The sequence below is a fragment of the Apteryx rowi genome, unplaced genomic scaffold (genome assembly GCF_003343035.1).
Source record: "Apteryx rowi isolate R43461 unplaced genomic scaffold, aptRow1 scaffold_1101, whole genome shotgun sequence".
NCBI lineage: Eukaryota > Metazoa > Chordata > Aves > Apterygiformes > Apterygidae > Apteryx > Apteryx rowi.
The window spans coordinates 49,966-73,588 of record NW_020447311.1 but is presented as its reverse complement, the minus strand read 5'-3'; the positions used below and the strand labels follow the sequence as shown (position 1 = coordinate 73,588).

The 23,623-nt window shown below is 45.7% G+C and overlaps 1 protein-coding gene across 3 annotated transcripts in view; it reads right to left on the bottom strand.

Moving 5' to 3' along the window:
* The window catches only part of DCTN1 (dynactin subunit 1), a 93,964-nt gene that overhangs the window by 49,050 nt on the left and 21,291 nt on the right, over nucleotides 1-23,623 (bottom strand). For 2 of the 3 annotated variants that reach the window (XM_026076083.1, XM_026076090.1), the window contains exons 2-4: nucleotides 17,587-17,835; nucleotides 11,798-11,876; nucleotides 7,627-7,658 (exon numbers count right to left, since the gene is read on the bottom strand). In XM_026076083.1, coding sequence (XP_025931868.1) covers nucleotides 7,627-7,658; nucleotides 11,798-11,876; nucleotides 17,587-17,814 — 339 coding nt within the window. In that variant the 5' untranslated portion in view covers nucleotides 17,815-17,835. Of the gene's footprint in view, nucleotides 1-7,626; nucleotides 7,659-11,797; nucleotides 11,877-16,564; nucleotides 16,763-17,586; nucleotides 17,836-23,623 lie in introns of those variants that run through there. The other variant, XM_026076100.1, reaches the window with a different exon arrangement.

Sequence of the window (23,623 nt, the reverse complement as noted above, 5' to 3'; positions counted from 1 at the left end):
CATACCTGTCTGAGCTTCATCTCCACGCAACACCAGTCAGGAATATTCTTTTGTGATATAGGTCCTCTGGACAGCTATTACCATACGACCACTTCTTTTAAAAGCAATAGACAACTAAAGCTCTGAACAGATGGTAGCATATGTACCATGACCTGCAATCAACCTAACCCCCGGGAATCACAATGAATGGGAGACTGGAGAGTTAAAAAAAAAAAAAACCCACAACATTCAAAACCAGAAGTTCTTCCCATCAACATAACAGAGCCATGAAAAAGATGGATATAAGTAAGAGTTGCATGCAAAACAGCAAGGGTAATAGCTAGCAGGAGTGAAAAAGCAGGGCAAAATGCATGCACACAAGTTAAGTATCAGACGCATGCAGAGACTTTAGTCTAGAGAGAGGTTGTAGAAGAGGTTAGAAGAGAAAAATAGTCCAGTAGTATTTGTTCCCGGCCATCCTTCTAGTGTCTCTGCAGATCAAGTTTTAAATGGAACATATAGCTTTTCCTTCTGCTTCTTCACTGCTCCTCATCTGTGGGCTTTCTGAGGAAGGACAAACGCTGTTCTTTGGATTATCTCTCCACCCAAAAATCGAAACAAAAGTGGCTGGAAATAAAAGATCCATCGCAGATACCACTAACTGGCATCTTGTATATAAAGGACTAAGCAGGTACTGTCTCACTTTTTTTTTAGTGCTTGTATTGTGCCTATTCCAAGCATTTGAGTGGCCATGTTTGCTTTTTTCTTGGCAGGATTTCCATGTCAAAATAATATTCCCCAAACAGTCTGTAAGAAACTATTATTCTTTGCCAAGACCTATGAGTTTTAGTTCATTTTGGTAATAGATCATACAATTTTTTTGCTTTGATACGTATTAATTATGAACAAGCTAGCTGTGGGGTGTTTTTACCTTTCTTTCTGATGTTATCTGGAGGAAACACGGGAAGCAGTATTCCAAGGAGAAGGCGACTATTACATACACGCAAAACAGTGACTTGTCTCCAAGACACAGAAGCACGTTTCTTAGCAGCACTGTACCTTTTTCCAAACCCTTGGGTTTTGTTCTTTTACTACAGCTGCTCCCTGTTTTACCACTGCTCAATGCTAAATTAAAACTGCTCATAAGAAAACTCATAATGTAACACTACCTTGTGTCTTTTAGAAAACTGCTATATATTGATCAAACAAGGGCTACACAGTGGCCCAGTAAGAGCATACCTGGTTACCAAGACAAATCTATACATTTCTAAATGTTGCCCGTTAAGACAGTAAGTGTGAAGGAACATAGCTCATATTTCCCACAGTGAGTAACTTACTTAGCATTTAGCTGGTACTTACACAACCCCTATGTAGGAGAATGCACACTGTAAAAAAAGGTAGTTAAAGGAAAGAGAAGGCACAAGAACCTGAAAGCCAAGCTGAAGAGTCAGTCAAGCATTCGTGTGGATACCTGTGCAATACCTGTGTTGTCTCTTTGGTGCTCAGGATTTAAACTAAGTTGATGTAAAAACTTTCCATACACATGTCGAGAGAGACACTGGGCGCGTTCCACAAGTGGCACCAAATGCCGACATGAAAGCTCGACTGTGATTAACTGGAACAGCAGAAAACTCTCAGAATTGTGCCTAAAGCAAGAAAACCTTGGCTGCTGAACCTCTGCACCTCCCTGGAGCAGCGTCAGGGCAGAGACACAGTAATGTAAACCCTTTCCAAGTCTAGCTCAGAAGCAATCGTTTTTACTGCATTTACCTCGCATCCTTTGAGCGAGCTGGGTCAGGCTGGGGCTGGAGAGGGGAACACATGCAACGAGCAAACATGCAACCGTACTATGAGGGCACAGCAGCAATGAGTGACAATGAACTGGGATGCACTGGAAGGCATTTCATGCGGCCGGGAGACTCTGCAACATACAGATTAATTGCCAAAAAAATGCACCACCTTTTTAGGTTTCACTCCACGCTGCATGAGGAGGGAATAAAAGGTTAGAAAATTAGAGCTTGCATCATACGGACAATGATGATAAAATTGCTATCAGTTCAAACAACACTGAGAAATGTACTCTTTCATGAATAGCTCTAAAAATCGGTGAAGTCATTGGCCTGCAGTAAAATAAGTACAATCAGAGAGGAAAATACATCCAGGCAAATTTAAACAAGCGTAAAATGGCTTAACAGAGGAAAGCAGACAACAGAGCTTATTTTCAATCCTGTGATGTACTAGCTTTACTCCCAGCGTGGTTAATCCAGTGCTATTCTTCCAGCACCAAGATCTTTTGAGGTTCCAGGGCATTTTGGCAGGAGAATGATTTCACTTAACGGTTGTCATTAGCACTTGAAAAGAAGAGTTAACCAACCTACTTAGCTGACTGAAACCCGGAATCCCAGGGAACTAGCTCCATCCCAAATCAGCTTTCACAGATCCTGCTCCCCTCCCACACCGCCCCTGCCTTGGATAAGGCACTGCAAAGGGAAGAAGTCATTGCATCCATATATTTCTTTCCACCTTTTCTGTTAACGCATTTCCAGCTATTAAGAGCGAGTGAAACGAGCAGCCATGCCTCAGGTAGCAAAGGCTGCTTACAGCTGACAGTAAGACAATATTTCACTTTTAAAATGCAGCTCTTGACTACACAAAGGCAAAGCCCTGCCCGGGCTGCTCTCCCCATGGATGATTTTCCCTGGCTGCTGAACGTTTACATAATCATGTTGGGAAGAGATATATTCGATCTGAAGCGTGCAGGAAATCTGTTCCAATTTCTCTCCATTCTCACAAACCAGGGTCCCCTCCGCATAGAGGGGAGAAGGTCTTTTCTCTGTATCAGAACTCACAGTGCCACAATTATTCGATAGATTGGATTTAACAGCTTCCCAGATAAAATCTGCAAACGCGGAGCATCATGCTTTTGACGGCAGCATCTCCCAGGCCATAAATGAAGAAAGGGGGAAGGAGGAACCGCAGGGACGAAAGGCCTCGAAGGGGCTGGGGACACATAACCGGGAGATGCCGCGTTTCGGGGCCGGTCCCCAGCTCTCGGGAGCCGCACGGCGGTCCCTAGGAGGGGGACAGCAGCGCTGCCGCTCGCGGCATTTCCCCGGCCTGCACTGACATCTACCGGCAAAGCCACCGCCAACCCRCGCCAACCCCGCGTGCCCAGCAGCACCCGGAGCGGCACCCGGCACCCCGCGGCCTCCCGCGGGGTCTCGGTCCCCTCTCGCGACCGAGCAGCACCGGCGCTGCTCGCGGCAAGCCCACCGCCGAGCGGAGCGGCTCCGGGCGCGAGACAACCGAGGCAGAGCTTCGCCTCTCCGCCCAGGGCCGTTGGCGGAGCGCGGACAGACTTCGGCTTCCTCGCAGGAAGGACCGACTCCTCGCTCCGGTGCTTCGTGGGCCCGATTCCCTTCAACGTAGATGGGGCGCGAAGCGATCCTCGAAGAGCGAGAGACTTGGGTTCGGATTTGGTGAATCTTCCTGCAAGTGTTTTATCATTTCCATGCTCCAGCACTAAGGGGACTCCCCCGCTGCCTCGCTGCTGAACACCCTCYGCAGCCAGCTCACACCCCGACAGAGCCAATTTCGACTTCCCTCGTTTTTTTCCAGACGCCGCCCCAAGACCCGCTTTAGATAACGTYGCAACCCAGGACACAAACATATTACTCAGAGCACCGTAAAGGTGATCTGACTAAACGCAGTGTGCTGCTGGGCTAACCACGGGTATAAATTATCAACAGCCTGTGGTTTTGCCCTCACTAGTCCCTTTCTTAAAGGGCTCGGAAGATGCCAACAGAGCCGGGAAGTCCTGGTGTCTCAGAGCTCCATAAAGGCCCCACCTGGACTCGATTCCCTACCCCAGGGCGCAGAGGTGGGAACGCCAATGAGCGACGCAGGAGCCAGTGGAGGCCAAGGGCTGTAGCTCCAGAGGGATGTCCCAGTTCCCTAGGGATTTACACACAGAACACCAGCAGCCTGCCAGTGACCAGCAGCAGCTTGCGGAAGGCCGTACTCCCACCCTGCAACGCAGCGGTGCCCGAAGCCGCGCACCGGACCCACTCTAAACAGCAGGCCCTCAAGAACCTCTAGTGAAGAAGGAAATCAAGAGCTCTTGGTTAATTCTCTAGTTTCAGAGAATAGGATAAGGTACCACAGAAAACACACCCTTTGCTGCAGTGTTAAGTACGCAGTCAAGATAGAAAACACCCAAAATACTGCACGGCAAAGGTTTTGCTCTCAGAAAATATCAGTTCTCACAACYGTCACAATTTAGTCAAGCCCGCACGCGCAAGGATAGGCAAAAGAAGAATTGAGAGGACTGCAACCAGCCGCAGCGCTCTCAGGCACCAGGGTCTCCGGAGCTCTGCCGGTTTTAGAGGGGCAGCAGCCAGCCCTTCTTGGCAAGGGACAGGTTGCTGCCGCTCATTGCTGTGAAGTTCTCTACTCGTGACTGCTCAGCTTTAGCTAATGCCACAACTCGCTCCCTTCTTCCCCACCACTTCCCAGAGCAAAGCGTGCACAGGCAGCAAACAGAAGGGCTTGCCCACCACGAGACGGGACTCTTACTGGAGTCCTCACTCACACTAACCTCCCCTAACTCTCAATGCTCGGACTACAACAATTTCAGTATCGTTTTCAACAAACTGCAACACCATGCAAGAGTCAGGACAAGAAGTGGTGCTGGAGAATGCTTATCCTAAAGCTCAGGCTTTGCAGGGGGTGAAATTTTAATCTCAGGTATTTGTTTGCCTAGAATCACTGCAACATCTCTGGAAGGAGCATGCTCCCTTCCTCTTGGAGACGTGTGCAGTCTCTCAAGAACCAGCATTGCTTTTGTTCCTTTTGCCAGTGTGCTATTACGTTGGCGTGAAGCCAAACCRTTAAGCGTTTGATCAGACTTGCCACATACAGAAAGAGGGAAGATTTATGCTGTCAGCGTATAACACAAAGGACTAACCTGAACCCATTCCGTGGATCTCAGATTTGACAGGCAACTAGCCTGTGAGCTAAACGTTCAATAGAGTAAAGATATCTATTTGTGTTAAAATCCTAGACTGTAGCTCAAAGCACTTCTCCAGCACCTAATTTCCATGTTTCTGTCTGGCAGCTGTAGCAGTTCCTGGGAAAAGCTGTGTAATCAATGCAGACAAACAGCAGAGCCCTAATTCTCTTTTTCAAAGCCGGTTTCTAACATGGAAGGCAAAAGACAAATCTGCGTGTATCCTGATCTCTCTCTGATGCATCGCTCAGAATACTGCGGGGAGTCTATCACACTAGCGATAGCATTTAAAATGTAGCAGAACGTAAACTTTGAACTCTAGCTTTTCAATCCAGAAAATGCTAGACAGAGTGCCTCCACAGCACAGCAGCACAGCACAGCAGCAGCATCTCCAGCCCAGAACGGGACACTGCTCCATCTACCAAAATAGTTTGCTTCCAACAACGGCCAGCACCAAATTCTTTGTAAAACAGCAGATGCAATCTCTTATGCAGAGAAAGTGTGTTGTGCTTATGACCAGAAGGTACCATTAGATATTTAATCTGGTGTTCCTTAATCCTTTTGGGTGCAACCCCTTTTGGTTCATCTGCCTTCCTACAACCTTCTTGGAATCTGAACAGCATAAAACATTTAAAGAAAAAAATACTTCTTTTAGCATCCTGATTTCATGAATGCTAAGATTTTTCCCCTTCACAAACATTGTATTTGTCTTTTATTACATATGTTTTGAAACAATTTTAAAAGTTTTCTTCTAACGCTTCATGGCTCCCTTTTGCACTGCACATTTTCAGAAACGGTAGTCTAGTGTGACTGCCTTTACAACACACACTGTTGAGTTTCACCTAGCAACTCATGTCTTAATTCCAGTGTATAATTAAACCAGGAGACTAAAATGTTATTCATTACAGGCAGAAAACACAAGGGGAAAAGATGCCACCAGTGCCGGAGGCGCTGCAATGGAGGAGACCAGTCAGGCAAGACAAGCCAGTAGGTAAGTCATGCCCATTCAGCAGAGAAATGCAACCCCTGCAAAGTCACTATAAATATTACGGGGGGCAGGAGCGGGGATTTCTTCCCCAACCTCTGCTCTGGCAGTCAGCTTGACTCAGAGCGCAGGCAAGGCGCACCCGCTGGGCATCCGGGAACGATGTGCCTCAGGACCACCTCAGAGCACTGGTCCATCGCCCCATTTCCAGCTGGGCCAAACTCTGATGCTGCACAGGCAGAGCAGGACTCAGAATATAGCTGTGCATCATGGGGGAAAACCATCCTTCCTGCTCCTGGCAATTATCTGAAACCTCAAAGCATGAAATTCAACTCAGTAACTGTCCTAGTGCAGAACTGCAGGTGCTAAGTGCACAAGAGGGAAACATGGAGCTTCCTGTGCGTTTCAAGTCCATAAACAAAGAGAATAAATAGCAGTGCCCGGGTTCACCAGTTTCAAGCCTAGAAAGTACCACTCAGAACCAAGCAGTCAGAGAGAGTCAAGATTAAGCTCCCTCGGACTGACCAGTCAATCAGTGCAAAGATATTAAGCAAAGGCAAGTTTATCACCTTTCTTCAGAAAAAGGTTTCAAGATTAAATTGCTTTCACTGAAATAAAAAACAACTTCCACGCAGAGGTGAAATTATAAGTTGAGATTGTTGCACTATCAACAAGAGTGAAAACACCCTTATCCATAGATAGGCCACAACTGCCTACCCAGAACGAGGACTAGTCCATCCCTGAGAAACATCCAGCTTCTGTCCTAAAGCGTGCACAAACCAGACTCACCGTATCATCCAGTATCACCACAAATGTTAACAGTATGTACATAGAAATTTGGCCATTTTTGTGTTTTTAATCTTAATTAGCTATTTAATTGAGCCTGTTTGGGGGTCAAAAGTACCTGAAAATACAGCTCCTCCTGCTATATACCTGTTCCAATGTTTTGTTACTCATGAAATACACATCGTATACTTGGATACAAGCATGTACCCATTTATGTATCAAGAGTCATAGGGATTCCTAAATAATGATACTCAAAGAAGCACACACACAGTTTATCTGTAAGCCATACATATAAGCCAGAGAATGATCGTTTCAAATTTCCTGAAAAGTACACTCTTCCTGCAGGATGTAAAGGTCAGGATTTTTAAGGAACACCGCCAAGAAGCACGCAGGGCTCACACTTTGCAGTATCGACTGAACTTATGATAAAAATCTGTAATACAGCTACTGCGTTGGGATTTGATTCCTTAACTGCAGAAAGGTAGGTGGCAGATCATATCTGTAACTTACTGGTTTCTGGTCATTAGCTGAAGAAGTTACTTTTTATGTGGCCTTGTTTCCCACGTGTTTCAGAAGAAATGTATTTTACCACTGGCTTTATTATTACAGAGTACAGAACTGAAAAAGCAAAATAAGAGACAGGCTGGCAAAACGCTGTCCTTTCTGCATGTTGTGTGTGTGTGTGTGTGTGTGTGTGTGTGTCCATGCAGTTTTTCTGTAGGGTTGAAAAATGAAGCTTTTAGAGAGGTGATAGAAGTTAATGAAGAAAAACCAATAGAATAGCGTGTGTGAGCCTGCCTCTTCCACTAATCATATGCAGCAAAGTAAATTTATTTCAACGGCCTGCAGTTACAGGCTCAGCACTCACCAGTTTGCTGGCTTTGGCAGCTTCCAGGGAATCTGCAAAGAAAAAGAGAAACAGAACCATAAGCCTTGGCCCAAAGGACCCCTCTGCCCTAACGTGYGTACCAAGAGCCTCTGCAACCCAGCAAGAGCTGAGGCATATTGAAAGGACCATTTACACATGTTCTTAAAGGAGTGGGAGTGAAGCAGAGATGATGGAGAACCGGATAAATCAGGAGATGGTGGCACAACAGGGTACAGATGAGGTAAGGTTTGYAGGAAGCAGCGCTCCCTTATTAGACCAGCTGGCACAGCTGGAAAAAAAAACAGACAAACATTCAGACATATGCCCTTTAGAGGAAGGTCACGATACCTGTCTTGTCTTTAGTTAAATAGCTGCACAACTTCAGAGAGCCTTGAGTCACCTTCAAAACATCCTCTTTATCAGAAATGCATGGCAATCTAGCTGCCCATATGACCACACCTAATCACCTGGATGCCAGGTGAGAATCAAATGCGATTATGAATAGAAATATAGGTCCAGAGATCATTTACTTCACTCAGGAAACGAAAATACGTTTCCATCTGGGACTGTATGCAGCCAGGAATCTGAACACCCATAAGGAAAACGTACACACACAAGAGACCAACTCTCTGAGCAACTGAGACAGCTGCTCAGAAATACTTCCAAACTAACCAACGACAGTTCTGCTCTACCTCTACTAAACAGCTACCTCAGCTCAGCAAACTGCGCACGTGTCACTTGTTAAAAAGGGGCATCAGCAGTCCTAGAACCACAATCCTGCCAGGTCTCAGCCTAAGAACATGGGTCCTTTCCATTTCTCAGAAAGATCTCCTGCGGTGTGCAAGGTCCCCGTCAGAAACATCCACCAACTCCTCAGCTGCTGGTCTTCCTCCAGGTCACTAAGCTCGCAGGGCTCCAGCTGCTGCGAGCTGCTCCCATTTTGTCATCCTAACAGGGCACCCACAAAACAGAGGGGGAACTAAGCACGTTGCCACGGAACTCTGACCACGAGAGCAGGATGGCAAATATCAGCAGGGAGCTAAAACYCGCTTCTCGGGTAAACCCGCCTCCCTTGCACTCAGGATTCCTCCCTCGCTCTCYGGGTTGTTGGTGCGCACAGTTAAACAGCGGAGCGAAGGGCATGGATGTGAGTGTGGAGGCACCATCAAATTGCACAGTCGTGGTACACATGCATCAAAGATGCAGGCAACCAAAGCAGGTTTTGCTAAATTACGTCCTTTGTTCCATTTCCGGATGTGTGATGGGTCCAAGAGAGCAGCTCACAGCCACAGCGGCCGTTTGCCCATCTCTTCTCACGGCTGGAATTCCGGAGTTCAGTACTTTGCACAGTGGCACCGGCTGCCCCAGCGAGACGCGCTGCAGAAGCATCTCATAAATAAGAGATCCGAGCCGCCTCCGCTGTGCATCTTGCACCTGCGCTAGTTTGGGAGGGAAGGTGCCGCGTTCCCGGGAGCCTCGGCGTCGCGCGCTGCAGTCAGCCTGCAGCAGCCGGTGCTGCGGTTTCCATGGAAACCCCTGGCACGAAGCCCCGCTTCCCAGCAGCTCCGACCCTGCGGCGCTCCGACCCTGCCCCTCGCTCCCGCTCCCGCAGCGTTCGCTCCCTGGCCAAAGCCCCAGGCCGGCCATCAGCCGTCACTCTAGACCAGGTGCGTGTCTTGCCTCTCCACGCAACGCCCCTACCCCACGGCACGGGCGCCACGTCACGGTGCTCAAGGCCAGCTATACTGCTACCTGCACGTAGCGGAAACGACCGGCTACACCCCTCTTGCAACCTCCAAACTTCCACCTGAGCTAAAAAGACCGGTTTCTCCTCCTCTATGGAATTTGTGGGCTCCTTCCCGGAAATAAGCACAGAGCAGCAAGGGGCAGATGAAGCAATGCTGACACTKACTACGCACTGGGAGGGAAAACTCGAACTGCTTGTGTTTTATTCTTTTCTGTATTTGAGTGCAAGAACTCAGGAGCTGGGGAAAAAGGCCAGCGCATCACCATGGGAAGTTCAGCGAACACTGCTGGGCAGCAACAATAAACCTCAGAGCGTGTCAAAAAGGGAGAGACCGTGCTGAAAATATCACGGTGGCATGATTCGAGTAAGCAGGCCATGCACTTCTGGATGCCACCGTCACTTCTGGTGATCCCAAGACAAAGAGGTTTTAGAAGAAACGAGACAACTCTGCAGAAGACAGTGGTGATTACAGCCTTGGAAAGTCTTTCACATAATGAGGGGGGAGACATAGCATGCGATGTAAAGCRTCATCATACTGACACACACAGATCTAGTGAAATTAAAAAGCAGCAACATTTGCTAGAGAGACATGATAAACCCAGAGGCTTGATTCGTTCCTTTTTCCAAGGCTACCGTATCTCCATGTAGYTACATTTCTTGCCTCTATTTATGCATCTGTCAGCCTGCTTAAGAAAGCATAAGCCTACTGCTGAATTCTCAGGACTTTATGTGATGGTCTAAAGAGCATTTGTCTTCTCTTTCTGCTTAGCTCCTAGTAACTGAGTGATAAGAAAAGCGACAGCAGATTCCCGGCTCTAGAAGGCTTGTAGCTTTTGCCTACATCAGCACTCAAATGGCTCATGTCCATTAACATACATTCAGAAAGCCAGAAGCAGTGAAAAAATGCTTGCATGCCTCCGTGCAAGCTCCTTCTCCTAAACGAGTACAGAAATGTAACACGAAAAACTGAAGCTTCTGTTGGAAAGTCTGAACTTCAAGAGCTACAAGAAAGAATGAAAGAAGTCATAACAACACTAAAGAATATTTTCATTTACTATTAATATCAAGCACATAAAAAAGAGCAGATTGAAGTTGCACGTGAAAAGCTGGGCTTTCTAGCACTCTGAGGTAAAAAAAAMCCCTCTAAGTTCTTCAGTTAAGAAAACCCTTAAGTTTCTACCTCTTTTAATAAAAAAAAAAAAAGAGAGAGAGAGAGAAAGAAAGAGAGAGAGAGAGAGAGAAAACAAATCAGCTAAACTCAAACTGGCTTGCTTTAAGTGTTTTTCTGTTCAATTGCACATGCTAATTGGGCAATTCAAACCARAGATGAATTAAAGCGGTTGGGATTATACCAAACCCAAGTCTCTGCAGTGACAGTGAGCTGCTAAGAGTTCAGAATCCTCTTAAGGACAAGGYGAAGGCAGAACGCCAAGAGACACGAATGCCAATTCAAATTTCCCTTCCACTCATGGGATGGACAAAATGAATGCCTCATGGGAACATCCCACTTCTGAGCCTAACCATCACCCCATTCCGGTGCCTCCGGGCATGCTTTATGCAGTCAAAGGGGAGGTTGCACTTTGCCAGGTAAAGGGGAATTTTAGCTTCTACTGGCCAGAAATAACAAGTATTATTCTGAAATGTCAAGCGTGCATTCAACAAACAGTTCATAAACAAGAATTCCTCAGTTTGGCACATATTGTCTGCAAACGGTCCAGGACAGGAAACTATCAGCATTTTTTCCTAAAGCTCCTATCATCCCTAGATTACCACAAAATAATTCCTTAACAAAAACAAACCCCAGTGRGAGGCAAGCATGTCAAATGAAAGAAAAGCACAACCCAAGAGGTAGCGAAACACAGAAAGCTATTACAAATTGGCCYGACAAAGGAAAAAAATGCAAAGAACACTCGCACTACTGAACAGGAAGCATTCTCTACCAAAGAGGTGAGAATCACACGCAGCATCTAGCAGCTACTGACCTATAARCTGTAATTTCACAACTTCAGAGCAGTTCAAGTCTTTCTTCCACATGCCCCACACTTTGAAGAAGGATTTCTCACTTTGTTTTTAGCTTAACTCTGCTTCCTGCTAGGCAGATTTCGTGGTAAAGACAGAACTGCCTGGAGCAACTTCTGTTCAAGGTGCTTCCTTCTGCGATTCACGGTGACCACAACCCACCGAACGATGACCACGACCTACCGACCTACCGTGCAGAGAGGACGACAGGAAACGCGGGATCAGCCCAGGGGAGACTAAGGTGTACCTGAACCGGAGACGCAGCGTTAGGAGCTCCCGGGCAGCAGGAGCCTGCTTCCCCAGGGCTGGGACTCCCCGCAGCGCTGGATGTTTGGCCGTGAAATCCTTGTCCRGTCTAGACCGAGGGAGAGACGAGGGTTCACAGCACAAACGCACCAGACATACCTCTTTTCGGGACTTTCAAGGCAGAAGACTCCGGTGTTTCTGGGGATGTTGTATCAGCTCCATCTTCAAAAACCTGGATCTGAAAAAAGTTTAACAACTCTTATTACAAGAAAGGAAGAGAGTGATTATGTAGCAGGTCCATTTCTGCAGCAGATTTAAACAGAGTAGATTACATTTTTTGATGTAGATTTTTAATTCACTTATTCAAGCTCAAATATCTGACCATCCTCCTTYCACAGGCTTCCTGAAAAGAGCTACACATTCAAGTAGGGAATAAAGAAAGCAAAAACTCAGGATTCAACAGTCCAGAAAATCTTTAACAGATTTACGATCATTCTACATAGCAATCAGTTTATGAACTTTGGTCTGTCAATTAATTTAGGTTACTGACACTTGAAGGAAAGCTAGAATTTTTAAAAATGTTTTATCTTAGAAAAAGTGAATTTAAAACTCTTATTCCCCTTTTTAAGGAAAATTGCTCTTCTCTGGAATACAGTAACTATAGCAATTCAGAATGCCAACACAGTCAGGTAGTTTCCCTGTCTCCCCCTCCCTTTTTTTTTCTTAACTGAATGCTGCCAAGCTCTCTGGGGAATCCCAGTAGGCATAAACAGAAACACTTTCAGGTTCGAGCTGTGTTAAGTTATTTAAGGGCTGGGGGGTTAGGTTTTGTTTTTGTCCACTACTTTTGGACATACTTTTCCTTGATAAATGTAGAAAACAGGATTGGAAAGGATGAGATCACTTCTTGAGAACCATCCCTTCACCCCAGAAAGTCAGCACTACCTGAATTGCTCCTGACAGGTACTTGCCCTATTCATTGTCTAAAAACCTTGAGTATGGGAGTTCAGCTAAAAAATAAATAAATAAAATCTGTACATCTGTCAGTCACGGATTCTATTCCGCAAAGATGCCCAAGTACCAGGAACAAATTCTTAAATGAAAAGRAACAAGGAGACGGAATGAAATTATGCCACAGAAATCACGACAACTGCACCAGTGTGACAGCATTCCGACCACAGTTTAAAAAAGGAGGAAAAGGAGAGTGTCCCTTAGATCATGCCGAAAGTGCATCTCCAACGCAGCCAAGTACACCTGACCTTTTAGGTGACTTCAGCAACGCAGAGATTTTCATAGCAATTCACTGAGTCAGGACAACAGCATGCAAAAATATTGACAAAAACACATCTGAGGACTAAAGAAACGYGATGCTGGGGGAATTGCTACACCACGCCACACAGAGGAGTTCATCCAAACTGAGCATAAGATTTTGAGCGATCTTGTGGTTCTCTGCCAGGTACAGCTCAGGGGGCAATATCAGATTTACTGGGAGATGGAATCACAAGCACCAACATCAAGATTACAGGGTTTATTTTATCCTGAAATGTCTCTCCAAAGAGACAAAACAGGCACCAAGTATTTCATTATCCCAYGGCACTTCCCACTACAGTCCCAGATCCAACACATCAGCTTTCCTTCCTAAACTCCCTCTTCGACCTCAATTAAATGCAACGATCTTCACTCCTCCTTCAACACCGCCACTGTATAATGATGCCGTAACAGAAKGATTGCTATGTTCCAGTCCCAGGGAGTGCACAGGCTGTTAAACGCCACATGTAGCCTATAGCACATTTTGGGGTCTATCAATAGTCCAAGACTAATGACACAGAGAAGAAAAGCAGGAATTAGAATRGGGCTTGCTTTTGGTTTAGCTTGGAGAAATGCAACAACATACAAGACATGCTGCAGAGGCAGAATTAACCTGATGAGTTTTTCCGCCAAGCAAGAGCAGGAAAGCAGCCCCACTTGACGTCGAAATGAATGCTAAGGTTTCCACGTGGCATATGGGAATACTCCTATTCAAAACTAGCGGCCCAAATGGAAGTCCTAGGCAGGCAAAATTTTAAAGTTGCCAGAAGATGATGAGTAAACACTTGGTTRGAAATGCCTGTCCATATTGACACAGCTGCATGAAGCAATATTCCCGTCCTCTGCTAACTGGAAAACAAATAGGGAAGGAATGGTCAAACAGAGAGAGCTATAACAGCTTCTCCCCATCCTGTTTCCATGTTTGGCTTGGTATCTGCAGTCCTCAAGGCAAACGGAAACACTCAAGGCTCGTTTGTACAACCTAAGGCAGTTTCCATCACTGCTGCATCRAACTCCAAACTCCCTGCAGTCTCCTTCTCTTCATGCCGGCTGGGAGGCACGAGGACGCTGCTCCCACAGGGAGAAAGCGACACAGCTCGTTTGGGACGACAACCCCACCAAGAAACGTTAAAAATGGATATACACTCCTCAGAGCTATTGCACTTCGAGTCTGCCTGCTCCACTGCGTCCACAAATGCTTTATCAACCCTCACCTAGAGATACCTATCCACGGGAAGCTGTTATAGGCTGCTTTAAGTACGGGCATAACAACGGGAAACGATTTGGCAATTATCTTAATTCTTTTGGATTTCTACTTCCCTTTGAACAAGGCCAGGTACTGGTAGGAYGCACGCTTCAGCAGACAGCACACGAGGTCCGTTCCTTCCTTAAGGGATTAGAACTTTCTTATAGACATAAGCAWGGCATCACACCCTGCCTGGGATCCAGTTTCCTGAATGACTGTATGAAACAGAAAAAAAAAAAAATCTCTAAAATCTTTAAAGTTTCCCTGCCAGTATATTTTTAAGGCTAAAATTCCACAATAAATTAAAGAGCCYTAGAATTCTGCTAAGTTTTATTGATGCTGCTATTACTGGTGCTCATTTTTGGAGATATATCTTTGGGTGGAGGGGAGAATAGAAAGTTACTTGATCCTATGGAAATTCCTACATAGATTTAATGAGATGTGCTTGTAGGGATGCAGTCAATCTGCTTCAAAAGCGATGCATGTCATAAATTGTTTTCAAGACAAATGATTTATTATTCAGTTCATATTCAGTGGTCTAACACCACGTGTAACCACAGGAAAGCCACCCACCCTGTTACAGAGACCCAGAAATGAAATATGGGAGGAAGCTGCAGACAGATTTACAGCCGAGAGCACGAGCAGAACATTAACTCTGCTAAAAGGGAATCTTGCCATTTCCCATTTATTTCTTAGAACCAGATCTTGAAAAATTAATCCCCAGACGCTAATGGTCACTTTGGTTTAAGCCAAAGGCCGGCATTTCAGTTTACTGCGAAGAGCCTTGGCAACTCCATCCGACCGGGCGGCAGAACAACCAGCCCGAAGCAGCGTGTGGGGCAGAGCGGCAGCGCCAGCGCGCCGCGTCTCGCCTCTTCCCGGCGAGCGGACACCTAAGCCGCAGCAAACCGCCGCTCGCCGACAACAGCATTGCTATAGCAACGGTGCTCCGCTCCCTAGCAGCCTCGGAAAAATGTCCCTATTGAAAACCGGGAACAGGAAGTTCAGCCACCCGGACTCCGGCAGCCCCCTTTGTGCCAGATCCCCCCCCAAGACGGGGGCACGCGCACGACCAGCGCTCTTAACCAGCTCGCTGCCGGACGGGCCAGGCCGATGCCACGGCCAGCTTTCGCCTCCACCACCGCCGCCGCTCCTTAGCCTCTGCCGCAGGCTGATTCACCGGCCTTCGGAGCCCTCRCGCTGGAATCCTTCTGGGAAGCCGCGCTCCACAAATCAGAGCTTTATGAAAAAGGCAGAGCAGAGCAGAATTACAGTCCTGCACCTTTTCTTACAGCAGCAAGCTGCCGCTGCACGAGGCAGACATTAAAAACTGCTGATTTGCAACTCCAACTTCCATTTTAGTCAGGCTCCTCAAACACCTCCTTTTTTTTTTTCCCTGCTGAGAAACTCTGCAGTGCTGTTTTCATAAGCAATTATGCTCCCTTCTGCTTGTCAAATTCACTTTCCCATATAAATCAAAGATTCAGATCTAGAGGGACAGTCAGCACCGCTAGTGCTAGTTCACCTCCGCACACGTATCCAAGGGATTTGCTCTTTCACAGGTGAGAGCAGGCAGAGACAAACTACTTGTACTGTGGAGAAGCACCTCATTTTTAAGAATGCKTTGTGTACCTCTGCTGAGGGTAAGGCGAGACAAAGACCTAAAACATTCCAGAGGAGAAGGAAGAAAGGTGGGAGAGCAGCGACAGATGGCCGTGACTCCTGGAGCGAGGCTCAGCCATCCCTGCACAGAGCTCCTGAACAGACCGTTTCCTGGAAYGGAGCAGAACGTTAAAGTCCCAGGGGAAGACACTGTTAGTGGATCCCTCATTTGAGCCACAAACATCCCAATGCAAAGCTGTATATAGGATAGGAACCTCTTCATCACCACTCGTGCTACCATCGGTAGGTGACACGGAAGCTCCTCTGCAAACCTCAGGGTAGATGCAGCAACGCTAATTGGTTCACGCCAGCGCCGCCAGTCYGACCGCACGCCACGTTTCCACCACTGCATTCACCAGCAGGCACAGTGCAGTCCTCTGCGCTCGCTCTGACCGGAGCGCAGTAACGGCCCTTGTCCTCCCTCCCAGTCTGACGRCACTGGTATCGCACACCTGCTCAAGGAGCGGAGACCTACCAACAGACTGCTTTGTGTGCCAAACTTGTTTCCATCCCCCTGGTCTAGGAGCCACTCTTCCTGGATCCGTAGACTAAAATTTTTAATTGTAAACTGCTGTATTTTCTTTTCCAGCTGGTAGGCTAGGCTGAGAGACAGACCTGGTAAGTCAGCTCTGTAAGTGCCAGTAAAACAGCCACAAGAGAATATTCAACTGATTGTCAAGGAAATATACTCTCRTATTCACTGATCGTACGTGGATTGACGCCCTTCTCGTCACTGGGACAGAGGAGGCTGGAATCCACCTCACAACTCCTGCTCCCAAAAACATTTATTCGGTGTTCGGCTTCTCTGTACTTCCTCAGTCACACACTGTCAACATCCTGGACGCGAGTCACCATGTCTAGGGCAGCAGGGTTTGTGGAAACGGAAACAAGCTTCTGCTTCTCAGATCCTACAAGGTCAAATTTAAAAAAAAATCATTTGCTATTAAGGGAAGGAGGAAAGGAGCCAAACATCTCTCACTGTGCCATCACACTTGGAGCATACCTACCTGCGGGACTAAAGAACACTGTGTCTTTGCTGTGCTTGTACCTTTTGAAGGTTACACAGAAGAAATTAAAATTGAACAGACTTGTTTATGCATAAGCGAGATCCTTGCTCCTGCCTATGGTACATGAATAACAAAAGCTCAATAACTAAACCCAAGTCAAAATTATATACACTTTTAAGGTAAACGTTATCTAATTAAAATTCTCTGACTTTACTTCCAGACTTCAGTCCCAAACTTTATTTGCTGCAGATAATGTAGTTAATAATTCCCTGAGGCAGCATATAAAAGCCAGACTTGTRCAATTCATTTTGGAGGCAAAATAAAACCATTTCATGCTCTCTGCAATGCATTTTATTGCACCCAATTCATCTGAAAATATTTCATGACAACYCCATAAACTGGGCTAATCGAGACACTTGATGAAGCACGCAAAGACGACAAGACTGTCAGATTAAAATTAACTAAGCTTCTGACATGGGCACTGCCTTCTGYAGAGGCTTCTGTGTTTGGAGCTGTTCTGTTTCCTTGTGCAATGGAAGATGAAGAAACACCGTTGTCTCTGGGAGCGAAGGAAATGCATTTTCTCTCTCCCCCATCGGTAGGTACCGAGAGTCATTTTCCTGTATTTAACTACGCACCTTTCGCAGTCCATGAGCTACACACACCCAGGACAAGCCTGGCAAGCAGAGGCCACCCCAGAGCACATTCATACGGGGGAAGCGTACCTGCGACTGCCGCACAAAGATGCCGTGGTTCTCTTCGCAGGTGAAGTATTTTCTGCCCTGCACAGTCCCGTCGTTCTTGCCCTTTGCTTCATCCAAGATGACACCAACCCACTTTCCGGTGGCAAACAGGGTGGCACCAACATAAGCCACCGTTCCACGGTGCCCTTTCCCGATGACTTCTACTCTGGAGCCCACCTTCAGGGGCTTGCCACTCGCTTCCACACTCATCCTGGTTCCGGTGCTGGATGCCTGAAGACAGAGAGGAAAAGAAAGGCAAGTTAAAGTTGGTGCAAACAGATGGAAAAACGGTTTAGAAGTCTGACGTCTTATTCCCTGCAGAGCTGGCAAGAGCAGCACACGGTGTGACTTCCAGTGCCCTTCATCTCCGGATCCCGCGCTGGGCCACGTGAAGTCCGAAGGGGTCAGTCCCAATGCAACTCTACCATTCTTTCAAGAGCTAACAAAATATAACTCCTTCCATTGCAGCTGTCAAACAGTAATCACAGACAATAGCAAAACACCATTAACTACTGTTCTTCAGCTTGACAGACACACTGGACTCACAAACCCAACTTATATATTTTTAGAAGATTATGGAGCAGCTTTGGAAAAGATTAACTGTTAAGAGGCAGATGTYAGGGAAATTCATATTTGTCTTAAATATATTTGCTCTGTTCTTTTTCCATTATATCAGAAACTGCCTACAGCTTTCTAGTCTCTTGCATTACATGCTCAGGGACAGAAAGACCTTTTCCACTAGAGTTTGCTTTCCTGTTCCTTTTTATTGCCATATTTTAGGAGGAATTGGTGGAGGAATTAGAYGGCCCACCTCCATCAACCTCTCCTTGCATTTATGAGACCACCTCTGAGCCAGGAACTCCTAGGTACAAATTTTAATAGAGCTTCCTATCAGGATGTTGATGAGCAGAAAATATTGATGGTAAATTTATTAGGCTTTCAAGGCATTAACATCCTAAATATTTATCCAAAATTAAAGTTCAGTGTGCATCATTAGATCTCAAGCATGCCATCCTAAATAAGTACCTCTCTGTTTAGGTAAAACTAACAACATTGATGAGGTGACGGGTGTAAGGAACTCTATTAAAGCATTTCAGATGCCCAGTTTTACTTAAATTGCATAATCTTAGTGCAGTTTTGTGGCACATTTCTCCCTTTTATAAGGGGGCAGGCAAGTCAGTGGTTGGTTCCTCTCTGCCCCAGCACCAATGCCTCCTCTTTTAAAATAAATTCAAGAAAAACAGATGAAATTTATACTAAATTGCCATAGATCTAAATTAACCATATATTTTAATTGTTTCAAAAAGTAATGCTATACTAATATTCCCTCCTCAAATTTTAATGCCTTTAAAATATTTATATTTAAACATATATTTAAATATAAATAAGATGGGAAAGGGATATATGACTCTTGGTCAATTTAAGTTTCATAATTCAGCATAATACTGTGGTGTTGTCCTCATGCCAGTCTTTAAAATGAAGCAAATCTTGGCATTTACATCATCCCATTTGTCAGTAGGCTCTGTTTATTGTGTAGAAAATATTTTGTTTTGATTACTGCTGGGTTTGGCTTAAGTGAAAGAATATACTCTTTATTCAGACAAGTACACTGAGAGATGCAAGCTGGGGGATGAAAGGATACAAGGCTTCTTTCACTCTTGCAAGCTATGAAATAGAAAATAGACGAGAAAGGGCGATCGAAATCTGACGGATGTGAGGACAAATTTCAGAAGCACCCAGACACCAAGCAAGAGCTTCAGTGGCAAGGAGGCTTCAGCCCACACAGGGAACCAAGGGTATTTTGAAAGCTTCCAGTTGCCACGTGCAGAAATCCCTATCACCACTGCCAGCAGACAAGCTAACCAATCATCACCCTTTTTTGAGTACTAAATGTATTGTTCTTAAATGAAGAATGCATCCATCATGTTTATGTTTTGCTACATAAAATTGTGACACTGCTTCTCTAGACTTAACTGAATTCCACTTTTCATCCAAATACAATTGGCAGAAATCAAAAGCACAAAAAAAATCTTTTTATCAAAACCAAATCAATCCCCATTTTCTAGCAAATAATCAAAAAAAAAGATCCCAAATCAAAACTCTTAAGCTGTGTATTCAAACAGAAGTCCACCAAAATACTGGATCACTGCAGTTGTCAGAAGGACTACTCTCCAGAATCCTTGCAATTGTAAAATCGATGCATCCCACTGGTTATAAAAAATGAGAGCAAAACTTCAAGAAAATAACAAGTCTAAAAGAAAATCAGGATTCAGCATTTAAACAGAAAGCTTCCTGCTCAGTGATTTTAAATCACTTTCCCTTATATGCATCCTGTTTTATATTTGCCAGTTTACTCTTCCAGCGGCCGTGGGCCAGCTTCAATCTAGGTGAGATCTATCRTTCTGCGAAACGTCACTTGCTGCAAACCGAACTCCACCTCCGTCCGAACCGCCTGCCTGCATTAAAATACAGCTGTCGTATTTACCGGCCCCTTTAGGCACACGTGCTGCGTTCGGGATAAGGAGTCTTACACTTTTAATAGCAGTTAAATGATCATGGAAAACACGTAATATGAGTCTTCACATGCTACTTCTGCATATGTTGCCTAAGAAAATTTCTAAACCACAGCATACATTTACAGAGAAAATACAAAAGCGAGATTGTAAAACGSAGATGTTAGACTTGAACACCACAGCGTTATCTCCAGCCAATTTGATAAATGATGCAACTATTTAACAAGAATCTTGTAAGTTTACTTCCAAGGCAAAAAAGTCATGCTTTCATCATTATACTGCAGATAAACCGAGACTGCAGATCCTTTTTCATATCCCAACATTTAGATTTTTGTTATTCTAATTACGCCACATCCTAGTTTAGGCTCCGCTTGCAATAGTGAATTGTCCAAACTGCAAGACTATCGCCCTTCTCACACAACTGCTGCAGATACCCACAGGCTCCAAACGTTTTGCATCGTACTGTGGCCCTGATACTTACTGCCTCAAATCCCTGCATGCAAGCCCCCAGCATTTTACCAGTGATCGAAGCGACCAGAGCCCTGGATGCTCTCGTTAGCTTTTCACTTTCTCAGCTGAATAAATTTGGTTAAATGGAACTGCAGAACTGAAATATTCTGCTGTTCCATTTCCCCCACCCCTAACTGCCTCTCATGGAAGAAGAGCCCGTGTAATTTCCAGGTCTGAACGAGAAGCCTTCGGTGGCCTCCGAGGGACTCCTCCGCACGTGAAGGTCTGCGAGGAAGAGGCGCCTGGCCCTCGGTGGCACCGCGGTCCCGCGCCGCGGAGCTGCCCGGCACGCACCTCTCGCGGCTACGCTGCTAGGACAAGACGCAAGCACCGAGCACGCAGCAAAACGAACCCAAAGCACGTCCTCCAGAAAGGACACGCAGGCAAGACACCGAGACAAAGCAGACAGTCGGGGGCCGGAACCAGCAAAGAAAAGTCCAAGGAGATGTTCCAGGAGGAACAGAAAAAGAAAAATAAAACAAAAAAACAAAAAAACACACAGTAAGAGCAAGACAACTTACAGGAACCGAGCTGCCAGCCAAATTGAGCGGGTCACGACAAGAGCCACGGAGCCCAGAGAAAGAAACTCGCCAAGCTTTTACCTAACAATCCTACGAACTCTTTAATTTTGATTCTTCTACAGCATCAGTCTGCACAGAGATAGCCAAATAAACTGGCCTCAAAAAATCAAATATTTTAGTGCTTCTGCTGCAGCAGCATCACATTTGGTTTTGTGGGCTGAACGTGGGTGTCTGGGGAATGTTTTCTGCAGAGCACTCGCATGAGAACTAAGGGAGAACTCTGTCGCTTCCTTTCCAAAGTGCAATCGGAGTAAAAGCAGGTATCGACAGTAACCAGAAAACCTAGATTTTTAAGCAGTCTGATGTGGCATGGTTCCACATTTCAGATTTTCTGACAACAGAGTCAGCAGAGGGGGAGGGAAGGAATCTCGTAAGTCAGATTGCCAATTTGGAGACACTGGTGGAGCCACACCAGTCAAGCAGGGGCTGCGTTTTACTCCTCGTCAGCCACCATATAAATCCTCCAGGGAAGAAAAATTGGGACTTCATATGGAAAAAGAATTTTCCTGATGTTTTTTTAAATCGCGAAAGCTCTTCAGGGCCTGTTTTACAAATCATGAAGCAGAGATGCACACCAAAAGAGCAGCATATCTTTGCTCTTTGCAAAACCATCTCTAGAGACCAGCCCTTGAGAATTAGCAGCACAGTCAAATGAGTGAATCGCCTTATCAGTCTGTTTGGAAATTCCCTCACATTCACGTGGAAGATGCTTCAGCGCTGCCTTTTCTGCCACAGCGACTCCTTTCTGTGACTACAGAAGAGCGGCAGTCACCTAAGAGAAAGAAAACGACCTTTTCCCAAATTCAAACCATCTTGAAACTGCAGCTAACCACTGAATTAGTGCAACAGAAACGAACTAATGCCAGGCTTCACCAGGAAGGAACACAGAAGATTTCATGCAGACCGGTGCCTGGCAAGCTCTTCACACCATACTCATTCTGGCATGGAAAGCCTGCTTTGCAGTGATGCAACCGGAAAAAATCGAAACGCAGGTAAAAGCCTCCAGGACGTGCGATTTTCCTGACTATACAAATAGATAATCGACACAAGATTCTCTTCTGTTGCAGGATAAAACAGTAGACCAAAATAATTTACATTACCATAGCAAAACACAAAAATATGTAAATCTATTGTTAGTCTGTTGACTAGTTTAAAAAACATTGCCAAGTCAGGTAGCATTCTTTACCCTTTTAAAGATTTGTTTCATGCAAGTTCTAGTATTTTCATTAGTAAGGAGATAGAGAGCTTTATATCTCTTCTCTATGAACCTAATCACACAGGTAAAGCATCTGAAGGTTATTTTTTAAAAGGTAAAATATAGCTGAAAATCTCCTAGGAACCATAAAAAAAAATTCTCTCTGGAGGTTCCCAAGGATAGGTGGGAGAATAGGACTGTGGATATTTTCTTGCCCCTAATTTTTGGAAGCCATTCCCTCCCATAGGATTTAACCTCTTCCTGACACCAGAGGCTGTACCACTATACACGGATAAGTACGGCCATAATACATCAGAAGATGAGCTCAGCCTTCCAAACCATCTCAACTGACAGACACGCGAACGGGATAAATGAATAGCTTTCTAAAATCCCTGGCAGGTAATTTATTGCTGCAGCATTAGGTTCAGATTAAGCATCCAAGTCCATAAACATAAAAAGGCTTTAAATTACTAGCGGTGTTGGCCTAAAAAATACATATATACGTATATAGATGTCTAGCTCAGCTGCTGTGTTCCAATAAATCTCAGCAAGTACTTCATCCCAATAAGCGCAATGCTTCAGACCTCACATGAAGGACACTTTCTTCCAGCCTGTTACTTATCCCTGCAGTCTGACTGCTGACTTTCAGAGCGGCCTCCGGCACATCACCGTATTTCAACAACACAACTTTAAGCCCAAAGATCAGTAAAATCAAGGAAAGAATTTAGCCTTTGGCATCAGTTCCCATCTCCAACATCTGCATATTTCAAAGGAGAGAATTAAAATCTGCAAAGCAGCATTACACTGCTAAAATAAATAAATAAATAACAGATTCTAGGGCTGTAGTACTGAGTCAGTAAAAAAGAAACAAAAAAAAAGAAACCCCAGCCAAACAAACTTGCACTAGCCCTTTCGTAGCTCCTTTCCTCTCGCTACCTAAGTCTCTCCCAGCAAAGCCCTGCCCAAAAGAGCAGCATCTCTTCCCGCACATTCTCCCCATATCGCGGTCGATGGGATCAGAGCACACGTGCGGCAGCGCCAGCTCGCATCCATCCAAGCGGGGCGGGCAGGGAAAACGGCACGGGAAGGATCCGAGCCAAGGCTGGGTAAGCCCGGCCGGGAGCACGGCTGCTCGGCAGCCCGCGCTCGACGCCCGGCTGCTAACGGCGCCCGGGCGAGCAGCGGAGGCAGGGCAGGGCGGCGCGGCGGTCGCGGCCGCA